This window comes from Lepisma saccharinum, chromosome 7 (genome assembly GCF_977018435.1).
Source record: "Lepisma saccharinum chromosome 7, izLepSacc3.1, whole genome shotgun sequence".
Lineage (NCBI taxonomy): Eukaryota > Metazoa > Arthropoda > Insecta > Zygentoma > Lepismatidae > Lepisma > Lepisma saccharinum.
In genome coordinates this window covers 97,080,813-97,095,217 of record NC_139235.1, presented here as the reverse complement: position 1 = coordinate 97,095,217, position 14,405 = coordinate 97,080,813, and the positions used below count along the sequence as shown (strand labels likewise).

General features: G+C 38.4%; 1 protein-coding gene across 1 annotated transcript in view; it reads right to left on the bottom strand.

The window, feature by feature from the left end:
• Positions 1-5,199: 5,199 nt before the first annotated feature.
• phtm (cytochrome P450 enzyme phantom) overlaps positions 5,200-14,405 on the bottom strand; it is a 104,595-nt gene continuing 95,389 nt past the window's right edge. Inside the window, exons 6-7 of the mRNA XM_083125698.1 lie at positions 12,122-12,296; positions 5,200-6,119 (exon numbers count right to left, since the gene is read on the bottom strand). Of these exons, the coding sequence (XP_082981824.1) occupies positions 5,941-6,119; positions 12,122-12,296 (354 nt within the window). The 3' untranslated portion in view covers positions 5,200-5,940. The remainder of the gene's footprint in view (positions 6,120-12,121; positions 12,297-14,405) is intronic.

The following is a 14,405-nucleotide window of genomic DNA, read 5'->3' as shown; positions in this document are numbered from 1 at the left end:
ATTCCTAAAAATGTTCAACTAGATATGTCAAACATTTAATACACTTGTAATAATTAAGATTTTCATTATCGGCTAATCACATTTGTCGCGTACACCCAACGGCAAAAGAAACAGTAGGCGAATTGTCCACCACCATTTTCATTCGGTCTGACTTACAGTGTGATGACAATGAATTGAAATAAAGACGTCAATTAGCAGAGAACAATGCCTGCTTCCAACCAACATAGTTTCATTCCTTAAAACAACACAGGATGTAGAATAAAGAAGTAATGAAAATAGCGGTGGACAATTTGCCTACTATTATCTTTGCCGTTGACTACAAATCTCATCGCTTTGCATAAATACCTAAATATTAATGAACTGAACACGAATGCACATCCTCTGTTACTTTTTCTTTTATCGAGAAGAGAACAAACCACCAACACTCGGAAACCACAAATACTTTCCTCACAGATTTTATCTTCACATGGTCAAAATTTCGCTCTGATTGGCTGTTCCACAGAAACTTAGTCGAGAAAGCCAGTTGAAATTAGAACATGGCCTATCGTCAAAACAAGTCAAGCAGCTAGCCCGGCGACCATGATTTCCATCCAGTCCAGCGTCAACTAGGAGATTTCCCAAACAGCAGCAAAAGTTAACACTCCTGACTTAACAACAATGTCAAATTACTATTGCAACCTAACGCAACCTTCCTAACCTAACAAGCATTTCCAGTATGAACGAAAATATATAATTTTTGAAAGTACTTACCGGCGAAGATGGGACGAAGGGAAACTGCCCAACACCACGGGAATACATGTATGCATGTCAGACTCAGTTTCATGTTTGCAAAAAGTGTTCCGGTCAGAGCGAAGCAATCCAAGTTAATACATTTGGAACACATACAAAGGCCGCGGTGGCTCAGTCGGTAACGCGTCTGACTACCATGCTCAAGGTCCCGGGTTCGATCCCCGGCCGGTTCAAATCCGGGAACTTTTCTAACGGTGGAAGCGGCCCCACCCAGCGTCGAATAACATGGGTACCTGGGGGAAACCCTGGGGGGTAAAGGCGGTTAGGGGCGTGATGCTGATCACATCACCCCCACTCACGACCGGATCAAGAAAGTGTGGGGCGTTACCCCCACACCCCCTATACGCCTTCATGGCGTGGTGCTATGCACAGGGGAACACTTTACCTTTTTTTACCTTTTTTACACATACAAAGGCATCACACCAATCTTCTCGCTGCCGTATTTTCAACTTCTTCCCTCCATTCCTGTGATATAGTCTGCTGCACTTGAACACACTTCTTCCCAGTCACTGCACCATCCTCCCGCAACTCACGGAAATAAATCCCCGGCCGAAAATGCAATAATGCTGAATACATCTGAACACTGCCCAATTTTGGTTCACAAGCCCTTAAGCATACTGCAGAGGACCGCTCACCTTCCAAACAAAAGCCACATGCACTGGGCTCATCAAGTACTTCTTTACTCTCCCACACCCGAACAAAGCTCCGGCTAAACGAAAAACCACGGTTAAGATCTCAAGACATCCAACCCTGATTGGAGCAAGAGACACACTTCCTTATCGCACTGCTGTAAGGTGCACGTCCTTGAGGCGAACACTCCTGGATATCGAGAGCAAATGAAAAAGGAAGCTTTTTTTCTTTCTTACTTTTTAACTTACATTCGATGACCTGTAATAAGGAGCGAGTCAATACGCTTGCTTTGCTTGAGAGCGATACCAATGCCCGCGCCGTGATATGAAATTATCAGGTGTGTGAATGCGTGAGCGTGGAGTGTTGTCTTGTGTGTAGGCGAGGGGTGGGGTAGGGGGAGCAGAGAGACACGCAATGTTGACTTATGTAGCGGAGTGGTAAGCAGAGCATACTACGTCACCAGGGACCCTGGTTCGATTCCAGGCCGCCTGAGAATGGGTGTTCTTTAGGAGTGTCCCTTCATCAATTTCACCATATCGTCACTCATCCTCATCTTCGTGATTAGTCAAAAGTTGCAGAAAAGCGAAGAAAATAAACAAAAGCAATCAATCAATCAGTCTTAATCCAACCAACCCTTTCTCTTCTCATACGTAGCCTCAAAAAGTCTCGACATGAACCCCTCCCGCTTATTCTTAAACATAACTCAGGTCTTCTAATGGCTGTTAATATATTTTTAAAACAGAAAAAAGGTAGCACGCATGATTTCCCGATTACGTGCGTTTCATGACGAAAAATTTGTAAAACGTTTACCAATAAATTAAATTGCCCCCCCCCCCCGATGTTGTAGTGGTAATGTCGTCCTTGTAAACAAGGGGTTCGGTTTCGATACCCGGTGGAGGCACATATAGTGATTTGGCTCCTACTCTAACCTGTAGGTCCAGTCCCGATTAGCCTGTCACCATAAGAAGTAGACTTAAACAGCATCCAAACAAACCAATTTGGCTGCTGTAATTGTTAAAATTAATATGTGGCTAAATTTGCAATTATTAAGGACATTTTAAAATATCATAAAAATAAAGTAACGCTAATAATGGATTAAAATGTATAAAAATATATATATATATATATATATATATATATATATATATATATATATATATATGTGTGTGTGTGTGTGTGTGTGGGGGGGGGGGGTGTAAGTATATAAGCTGAATACAGGCCTGGGACAGAGGACATATAATTTCAGGCTACAAACGAAGAAAACGACCGATTTCTAACATATTCTCTGCCCTGGTAAAATTTAGAGAAAATTCGACACCATACTTAAACCGGATAGACTTTCAAATTTCCAAAGTATTTCCCTCCACTTTCTGACGAAGTACTTTTCCTGCTCTGTGGCTAAATTTAAACTGGAACCATGTGAATTCTTCTGCATGTGTGTGAAAAAATCTCTCGTAAACCGTAAACACCGGAACTAGACAATGTGGGTTATTCCACAAGGTAATTTGCACGAGCTTGCTAGCACCAAAGTTTCCCACGATTAGCGAAAGTTAAGATTCGGGATTGAAGGCCACATGGAAAAAGTAGAACTGTTTTGGCTTTCTGCCAGATAATAAGACAACAATTCGTACACGTGAAAACTTTGTACAATACATGAACATTAGGCAAATTAGTGGGGAGCCAATGTTTATTATTTCGAAAAATATTAGCGGAGTGGTTATCACATCGCGCTACGACGCCAGGGGTCCCGGGTTCGAATCCTGGCCTGGGCATGGATGTTTGTGAGTGTCCATTCATCAATTTCATCATATCATCACTCATCCCCATCTTCGCAAATTAACCAAAAGTGGCACAAAAGGCGAAGTAAAATAAAGCAAATCAAATCGAAAAATATTAGTTTTGTCAACTTGTTAAACTTCGTTCTTCAAAATGCGTCATAACCTCCAACTGATGACATCACACATCTATCTCAGTAGACACCAGGTAGATGGACCAACCTGCATATACCTGCCTAACGACGTTCACCATAGAATAATGTAGTTGGGAATGTCCAATCCACTTAGAGAAACGAAAGACTTTATACAAAACATTATCAAAAATGTTGAATGCTCCAGATATTAGAATTGCATATATTATACTTGCTGTTTTGAGAAAAGCTGATATAAAATTGTAATTTATTTTTGTTAATTAATGGTTGAATGTAGATATATAAAAAGGTATTTAAGAGCGTATTGGAACTTTGTGTGAAATTTATGCTAAAATGTATCTTATGTATTTAAAATGTATGCTGGGCGTAAACAGCCACATGTAAAGCTGTAAGTTCAATACAATTTTGTTGAGTTGAGTTGAGTTGTCAACAACATGACGATCAGAAGCGGAGACGGAGAGTTTAAACTAAAGAAAGGGATATAAACGTGGATATATATAATTGTAAAGTCATATATGAGGGGAAAATTAAAAACTATTTCAGTCCTGGACCTCTATTTTTGCAAAAACAGAAACAGCAAATAGAACATAGTTGGGCCCTGTTAACAGCACCATATATTGTTTGCATAAAACAGTGCAAGTGTATGTTAGAATTGATTCTCAGGAAGGTGAGGTACCAGACTGAAATTCGCCCCTCCCAACTGCAACTTCTGAATCCGCCACTGTGCAGCAGGAGATGGATTCTAATTTTTCACAGCATTACATCAGAAAAAAGCCTAGTGCATTTTGCTTGAAAATCCGCCGTAAATATTCCGTACTCGCAAATATATTTGCGGAAAACTTGATTCGCTGCAGGGTGGAGACTTGTATTGAGCTCATAATTTTCTGCCAACAGGTTTAAGCTTCATTCCGGTTAGGCTAGCCACGTGCTTCACCAACGCAGCTCACATGGCTGCATCCACCCCACCCCCTTTTCCCAGTGAATATCTTGTGTACAGTCATTTAAAGATGCGTTTAATTCACGTACAATACTCCGGAAAAGTGTAAGGCCTGCTTCAGACGAAAGCATTTTTTGTAAACATTTATGTCATGACCAAAATGCTACCCTGTAAAGTGATATATATTGTAGTAGTTTCTCAAGGATATAATCGGTCCTATTTCGTAGTATAACCAATCAGAAGCGAGCTCTAGGTCACGAGTTCAGTGTTATGGCGGCCGAGTGAGATGTAAACAATGTATCACTTCGCAATTTTAAAAGCCGATAAATATTCAACCGAGAGGAATAACGTTTCGTGTAAAACGTTTTTATGTACAAAACAATGGCGCTGCTTAAATACATACTTTACAACGTTTACTGTACACGTATGAAAGAATACTTTAGTTGTTTCAAATGTAAACACCGTGCACTCAGCATATATGGTGTAACTCGACGTGCCTTTCGTGCTGTATCTATTACACAATGTAATCACAAAAGCTAACCAAAATGTTCCGTGAAATGCTTTCGTGTAAACTACTATCTGCTATAAGGTTTTTAGAAGCACTTACATAGCATTTATGCTAGCAAAAATGTTAAAAGAAATACTTTCGTCTAGACCGGGCCTAACAATCCCAGTTGCAGAAGATGAAGATAGGCACGTATTCATTTGAAATACAGGGTGAGTCAAAAGTCTCTATTGTAGCGGAACCCATTAGAATTTAAAGGTTCCTGGAACTTTAACAACCAGGGTAAAAACACAATTCACTACAGTTGTAATATTCTGTACTATCGGTACACATACACGCACCCACAAAAATAACAAAAATAAGTTTTTCAAAGATATTTATTCATATTTGTATTAAGAGAAAAGCCTTTGTAATTGGTACATGAAAATGAAAATATGCATAACTGAGGGGGAAAAATATAGTGAATTGGAAGTTTCTTAATGTTCTATGTTAATATTTCGACACTTTCCAAAGAGTATATTATGTGCAATTTCTATTCCAGGCGTTGTCTAGGAAATATGGAAAGATATTTCTATGTATCCTTCATATTCTAGGAAATATGGAAAGATATTTCTATGTATCCTTCATATTCTAGGAAATATGAAAATATATTTCTATGTATCCTTCATATTATAGGAAATATGGAAAGATATTTCTATGTATCCTTCATATTCTAGGAAATATGGAAAGATATTTCTATGTATCCTTGACATTCTAGGAAATATGAAAAGATATTTCTACGTATTCTTCACATTCTAGGAAATATGGAAAGATATTTCTATGTATCCTTCATATTCTAGGAAATATAGAAAGATATTTCTATGTATCCTTCACATTCTAGGAAATATGGAAATATATTTCTATGCATCCTTCATATTCTTAACATTTTGAACAAATCCTATCAAAGCAGCGATTTACTACATAAACTTTACAGAGGCAGTAGTATTTTTTACCTCTTGAAAATACGACACAATAACTTTTTCTTAAGTCTCAACCTACCTTGCGAAATTCTTAATCTGCCTTTGTTTAAAAATTCTTAATCAATCCAGCTAAGTTCTTAATCTACCTAGCCTTCTTATCAAATTCTGTTCCACATGCACCAGTTTTGATGTGTTACATTCGAGACTTCACATGCAGCTTGTACGGTTTGGGTGTTAGAGTGATTCCACACTCGCCCTTCAAATCGACAGTGTCCCCATCTGGTAGTGACAGCGAGAACTGATGCAGAATGCAGCTACCAAACAGGAAAAGCATCATTCGAGCCAGCTCATCCCCAAGGCACATGCGTTTACCTAAAAAATATAATAATAATTAAGTGTAAAATAATAATTACATAAGGGTCAGTCAGTGAAAAACAGGCCACCCTGCATTACTATGAAAATATGTTCTCACCTTAAAAGTAATCCCCTTAGGCGTTGAGGCATTTGCCCAACCGTCCTGGCAATAGGTCAGTGGGCTATTGCTGCAACAACCAATCACTCGCTGCATCCTTCACCTCAGCGTCCGAGTTCAACCGGCTACCACTCTCGGTGCAAGTTTCAACTCACCAAGATGGCATAATTGCACGGGGACAGATCCGGGTTATAAGGTGGGTGCTGGAGTATTTCCCACCAAAATCTGTGTAACAGGTCACTACGATGTACAACAGGTGTTCTTTTCATTGCTGATGCCGTCTTCACAGTGAAATGGTATTCCAACTGGGAAAATGCAGATTGCTGTGAATGTTAAAGTACCGAAGGAAGGCACACTGCGTTGCCACCACACATTCATTAAGAAACATGTCTCAACCACAAAAGCATGGTGTTGTGCCGACCACTGCTCCATGCTGACTGACATCAGTGTTGCCAAAATCCGAGGACACAATTTCCCTTTCTAAGAGGCAAAATTTCCCTTTTTGGACAATTTTTTCCCTTCACGTAAACAAATATAATAATAATAATAATAATAATAATTATTATTATTATTAGCAGTGTTAGTAGTAGTAGTAGCAGCAGCTGCAGTAGTAGTAAAATTTCCGTTGGTCCATGTTCGTATGAATAAAAAAAATTAAACAAATATTTCACATACATATCAGCTTCATCGCTTTCTGGTCAGATGTCTCAGGTTTGAATCATGGTCAGGAATCCATTAATTCTCATCGACACAATTATCCGAAGATACAGAAAAGCGACGTACAATAAACTTAAAAGAAATATAAATATATACAGGCTTATATTCAAGAAAGCAGAAATAACAAGGAACAGAAAAAATAAAAATGTGAATATGAAGCTGGAAATTAACATAAACTGTAATAATGCAGAGTCAGAAGTCTTAAAATTTCCCTTTTGGCTAAAATTTCGGTTCGAATTTCCCTGCAAAAGGGAAATTTCCCTTCATGTGGCAACACTGACTGACATGCTTTGAGATAACGAACACCTGAACGTCGTTACCTCGAGCAACGTCTGTTCAGTGTTGATATAAAAACCCTCAGATTCAGTTGCCGTGCTTCACAGGTGTACTATTCAAAACAATGAACTCTCCTTGTCAAGAAATTGCCACTCATGCTATTTTCCAAAACTGCTTTGAGATGTAATCAAAGTAGATTGATTTTAATCAGGTTAATTTAAATGGCGATTGTAAACAAGATTTAAATAAATAATTTATAGAATAATGTACATAAGGATTTTGTAGATATCAGAATAACTTTTCCTGAAAGTACATTAATCTCGTAATCATTTAATGGTGTTTATTAGGCTCTAAGAAAGGAAACAAAATATATGTACTGATGGGGTGAAGCTCTTACAAAAGGAAATGTACTATGTAAACTTTAAACATACGAAAATTTCTCTTGATTTAAAATTCAATAATTTTTATACGCTAAAATAGCAAACATTTTGTGTAGAAAATATACAAAATACTAATTATTTTAAACAATAAATGCAGCCATTATCATTAAACTGTAAATAAACATTACAGCTGATATTTTGCAAAGTATCATTTAAAAAAAATTAAAAATTCAGCTACAAAGACTATAAAAAAATTTACAATTATTTATACACTACATCCAGAATGTTCTATTTTCACTGCGAGAATAGTTACTGAAATAATTATAGTTTTCATTAACACTCTCAACAAACATTACCAAAGTAGGTTCATATATACTGTATCAGAAACAAAAAATTTATATTTACATATTTTTTTTATTTGCTTTAATCAAACTGTTCAAATATTTTACATTTTTTTTACTAGAAAAAACTTTCTAAAACGTATCTATATGTATGGTACCAAAATTACAAGCAATTTTAAGCATATATTTTTTTAAAAAATCACTGAAAAAAAAAAATCTCATTTAAATAAAAAAAATATCAAAAATGATTTTTTTAAAGTAAAAATCATGATTTTTATCCACCGTGGATATACAGGGTGGGCACAAAGTCGCTTTCCCCAATAAATGAAGAAGCTACTTGTTTTGGATAATGCGACTTTGTGCCCACCCTGTAGCAAGGTCCGTAGCTACGGCTTGTTATTAAAAATTAAATTAAAGAAAGAAATGTGTGTTCTAGTAATTGGCTCGAACGTAGTAATCATGGTCAAGTCAAGTCAGATCTTGGCGGCTTGTGTTTGTAAAGGGTGGCACAGAGTCATCATCCTATTTGAACTGACCTTTATTTTGACATCTTGTTGTTTATATCAGGAGTGTTTTGTCAGTTAAATAGAAGATACTCATGGAATTTATTGTGTGCGAAAAAGCATACCCCACAAGAACGTGGAAAAATTGTGACAATTTTGCGTGACACTTTTCCGGGCAGAGTAATATCCTGTTTTGGTGATTTGCCATGGCCGGCCAGGTCATTTGTTTATGTGAATAAGCCAGAGACGTTACAACAACTAAAGGACAATATTCAGCATGAAATTGAAAACATTTCCCCGCAGATTTCCAGCACCATGGAAAACCAAGGTCCGTAGACCGCTAGGCGGCAAACAAGTCAACGGACCTTGCCCTGTAGTACAGGGTGAACGAAGTTAGTAATAAGTTGTGTTTTATACAGCGTACTGTGTATAGATACACTTGTATTTTGAATTGTATCTTCTGCAAATATGCTGTATAAAGAAAAAACTGACGGAGTACTAATTGAGGCGAGTGTACACCATGTATTGACTTCGTTGCAGGAAAGAGTTTTGTTTTTATATATAAAAACAGCCAGGTTTAGTTGTCACACACTGTATTATTAACCAGAAACTACCATAAAAATTCAGTGTGGTAGCTCGCAATATATTTCAAATTTCTGTAGTGGTTCCTGATGATCTCCGTTCTACAATATTTAGAAGAGAAACTAGCGGCCTCTGTGGGGTGGTCGTGGAATCCAGGGGTTTCAGATACGAACCATGGTCTGGCACGGGTGCATCGCTGTATTTGTCCCATGATCTATTTAATCTGTTCTTCAACCCAAGATGTAGAAAAAGGACGTAATTTTTTTATCATAAAGTTTGTCCGCTTTATGCACATGTAGACTAGGAATAGACCGACTGATCAGAACCACAATGTTCCTCCACCGAGATCGAACATGGGACCCCTACACACCGAAACAGAAAGAATTCCACGATCTATCACCAGTGGCGTCGCATGCGGTTCGCATACGAGTGTTCACAATAATGTTTTTGTACTGAATGCAGATTTACTCCTCTTCCTTGTTAACTTCATATTCAATTGAAAAAGTGAGAATAACAGTTCAATTTATTTTCAACGCTTTCCCCCCAAAATCATGATATACAAGAAGGACCTAGGGGAAATTGTCCCTCTCCCTCTTAAAATCCGCCAGGTTTAGCGAATTGTCGCTAAAGTTTGCAACTATGTAGCGCAGACCTTTTCGAGTCTCGCTAGACATGTCTTGTATATGCTGCACTTTGTGCCGAATGAAAGAAGTATTGTCGCTTGCATCAGTGTTCGCACATCGAAGTGAACATCTTCGGGGTATTGTGGCCAACAGCCCCTTAGCTGTCAGCTCTATGCAACACGCACATCAATTGTGTTCAACGCCCTCCGTGGAACACTGTAGGAGTCAGTGTTACCAACTATCTAAAAAAGTTATCAGACGTGAAAGAAATCGTGTCACAGTAAATTGTGTGTATATACTCGTATATCAAAGTATTTTTTCGAATAAATATACGTATGTGTGTGTGTGTGCGCATATATTATGTACGTAATTTAAGACATATAAATGAGTGTTCACGTGCTCATGTGAACATTATCAGGCGACGCGCCTATCTATCACATTCAGTCGTCCAGACAGCGGTCAACAACTAAAAGCATGGCCATGGAATTAGGCGGGTGACAGAAGTTCGCGCTGTTGCCACGTCGGAGCACAACCCTGGGTGTTTGGAGGTTTAAGAGAATGAAAGATCTCTTTGTAGAGTTGGTCTTTGTAATGCATGTGATACAAACTGACAGTATTTGCTCGAAAGGTCAGGGATGACACTCGGGATGTCCCGGTCTGACGCTCGAACTAGGCAACGCAGCTCGGTTGACGTTGCCACACAGCGCGCGGGAACCAGCGACTTTTGTCCCGCTCTCGCTTTGCTTTTCCCACATGTGGCACCATCGCAATTCTGCCCTGCCGCCTATTTGCATTGCCGTGCGTTTAAGAAGGTACGTTTCTGATTTTGAAGTCAGTTCAGCGGCCAATAAGACACTGCAATATGAAATCCATTTACGAAGGCAGCGGGCTTAAGTCCTGAATAGGTGTTTGTCAACCGAGCGTTGGGATTACATAATGTTTATCGTAGACTTGACCATGTTGTCACGCGAAGTTCCAATTGATCAACACTGAATATCTTGTGGAAAGCTTCTTCCGTATTTATGGCGGCTTTCTGCAATGGCCACCAAAACAGAATCCTGAATTGTAAGGAGAAAAAGTTCGTTGACCCGTCGGCAAAGAGCAGGTCAACATCCTAGCGAGATACAGGCCTCGAAACATTCCGAGAAATGGGAAAGCAGTGTTGTCATTGATAATGTCCAAGTTGTGAAACGCTCCAAGAATTCGACAGGTTATTGTTGTTGGTTACAACTGCCTTTGACGTTAAATATGTTTATGTAAGTGATCACAATTACAATTTCCCTACTTATAGCCTTCTGTAACCGGTTTGAACGGAATATAATAGAAAGGTCTTTTTTATTTGCTACAGAGCGAGGTTCAACCAGGGTTGTTAAAGGTTCAGGAATTTTAAATAAATTCAATTCCGGTCGAGGAGAGAAAATCAGCAAGAGTAAATGGGTTCTGGACCGTAAAGAACCTTTTTATGTTTAAAGTATTTCAATTAGGTCCAGGAACATTTTTTCCAGAACAATTGGATTGATTGATTGAGTTCGTGTTTTAAGTCTGCTTTATGCACAATAAGGCTAATCGGGACTGGACCTATAATTAAAAGTGGTATCCGAACCACTATGTGCCTCCACCGGGCATCGAACCAGGGAACCCTTGATTACAAGGCGATCCAGATCAATTTACATTCGGTCCAGGCGGTTCATATTTTGACGTCACGTGAACATATTTTATAATAATAATAAGAATATCCTCAATATGTACCGTAGGAGACTACTGCATACATATTGCCTTATACATAAAATTATTACATCTGGCAAGCCGTCGTATCTGGCAGACATGTTGATCCCTCGCACCAGTATTCACAGCCACCATACAAGAAACAATTTCAAATTTAACCTTCCACTCTGCAACACACAGGCATATCAGTCGTCGTTTTCATATTTTGCTGCAAAAATATGGAGTGCCCTACCTAAGACCATGTCGAGCATATCTAAAATAGAATCTTTCCGAAATGAAGTAAATAATTTTCTTTTGGCAGAGCAGAGATTGTGCTCAAATACTATGATGTAACTTGTATGTTTATGTTATGTATTTTGTCTACATGTTTTTATTTTTATTCATTTTATTTTATTTTTATGTAGTTGTCGTTTCACAATTTTTGTATCATTTTATTCATACATTTATTACAATTACTTTATCAATAGATTTTGTAACTAAATCATACAGTTTATTGCACACTGTATTAATACTGTAATAACGTATGTATAAGAAATGTAAATTTATATGTAATCGATGACACGGGTTAGGTGGCGGAACAGCCTCAGGCTGAACCTCGCCCACGTAAATAAAGAATTTGAATTTGAATTTGAACTTGAAGGAGGTTCCGGTCTTGTTGCGGAACCCTTAACAACCCTGGGTTTTATTACATTCACAGTTGGTACTTTAACGTTTATTCGCTAGGCACCCTGTATTGTTTCTTAAGTATAACGTACCTGTTTGGAAGGGAATAAAGTTCTCTGGCTTGTAAAATCGCCCTTCGTCATCCAGGAATCTGCTGGGCTGAAATAGTTCCGGATCCTCCCAAACGGTGTCGTCCATGTGCACCGCCCACTGCAGAGGAACCACCATGGTGCCACGGGGGATGTCGTAGCCATTGAGAGTGGTGTCCTGTTGGAGTGATGAGGAAGCATTGTAGTTACGTGTTCACATTTTCAGTTGGAAAATGTCTAAGTAAAAAAAAGTTGACAACGTTCTGTTCGATGCTGCCATCTCGTAGCATTATTGAAACCTAGCGAATCAAACAGTGCTGCACTCTTTTAGCATTTGCCTGTACTTCTGTTAAATCTGTAACTTGGCCAATCCAGATGTCAGCTAAAGCCTGAATCACACGGAACTGGATTTCTAGTAGAAATGCCCTAGTTGGCGCTGAACTGACTTTCTAGGTAGAAATCATGGCCGCCTGGCTGACTGCTTTGGAGGAATAGGACATGTTCAAAGTGCTACTAGCTTTCCTAGACGGATTCTGTGGAACAGCCAATCAGAGCAAAGTTTGGCCATGTGAAGATAATCTGTGAGTTTGCAAATTAGCTTCTTTTTGTCTGTGGTTTCCGAGTGCTGGCTGTTTATGTTATAGTTTCTCAGTTTCTCGATTAAAAAAAGTAAAGAGGAGATGTGCAGTGCATTCGTGTTCAGTTCATTAACATTTAGGTATTTATGCAAAGCGATGAGATGTGTACGTGACAAATATGATTAGCTGAAAATGAAAATCCTTATTATTACAAGTGTATTACTAAATGTTTGACTTTTCTTTGTGAATGAATCCTGCGAATCTCATGTATGAATAATGCAAACCCGAGTTAAAAAGCTTGTTCGGTACGCATTGATTATCATTTTTTTTTTCGAGCCAATCTCTAGTTCATACTTTTCCTTTTTTAATAAAAGCACAAAGCAGTAATTCTCCTACAACATTCTTCAAATTTCTCGTCCACGTCCACCTTTAAGCCGACTTTAGACGAAAGCATGCTTCCAAAAATCTTATAACAGATATAGCACTTTACAGTTTTACACCAAAGCATTTCATGGATCATTTCGGTTAGCTGTTCCAATTACAATGTATAATACATACAGCACGAAAGGCACGACGAGTTACACCGTCTATGGTGAGTGCACGGTGTTTACAATTGAAAAAGCTAAAATATTCTTCCTTACGTGTACAGTAAACGTTGTAAAGTATGTATTTTATCAGCGCCATTATTCTCTACCTAAAACCATTCAATGCGAAGCAATATTCCTCTCGGTTGAATAGTTATCGTATTTTAAAAGTGTGAAGTGATACGTTGTTTACATCTCACGCGGCCGCCATTATGGGAACAAAAGACTATCGACAAGTACGGTGTAACAAATATCGTGTGAGGCGAAAACTAGCAAATGGGTCAACCAGCATCAACTAGAGCATTCCTACTGGATATCCAGTTCCGTGTGATTCACGCTTTAGCTGACAACTGGATTGGACAAGTTACAGATTTAACAGAAGTACAGGCAAATGCTAAAAGAGTGCAGCACTGTTTGATTCGTTAGGTTTCGATAATGCTACGAGATGGCAGCACCAAACAGAACGTTGTCAATTTTTTGTTTATCATCATCTTACAGCACGGAGGAGCGTGGGGGACTAAATAAATAATTACGATGGCCTTTTTATTGATAAAATTGGATTTTTAAATGTACAAACATTTTCGGACGATATAGATATTTCTTAATTTTAATGATTTGTTTCAGTTAAAGGCAACCATATAAAAAGCCAAAAAATATGTAACTTGAGCATTTTCTTACATCTTGTTTCTTTAACTTTTGAAAGCATTTGAATTTAAAATTTGAGTGCGTCAGCACATAGGCTATTTTGCACCTGTTACTTTATACGGAGTCCAGCCCCTTACCACAACTAAAATAACATAACTGTAATGTCGTGTCGTAATTAAAATATTAAAATATAAAATATTCTGACCGGTTAAAAGCTGAGGCTGTTAGGAGGAACTCAGCACACTTAAGCTTAAGGACAAAACACAGGAAAACACACAAAATATACTGGCCATTGGGCCAGTCGCCAGAGCTTCGTTCGTCTGCAAAATGCAGTCCAGGGTGTACTACGTGGAAGGTCACCCCTTACACCCCAACTTTTGAAAGAATGAAAATGTATGATGATTAGATTAAATTAATGAACACACATTAAGAATAGACACTCATGCCTTTACCCCCGACAACCGACGCGGCTGCCCAAGA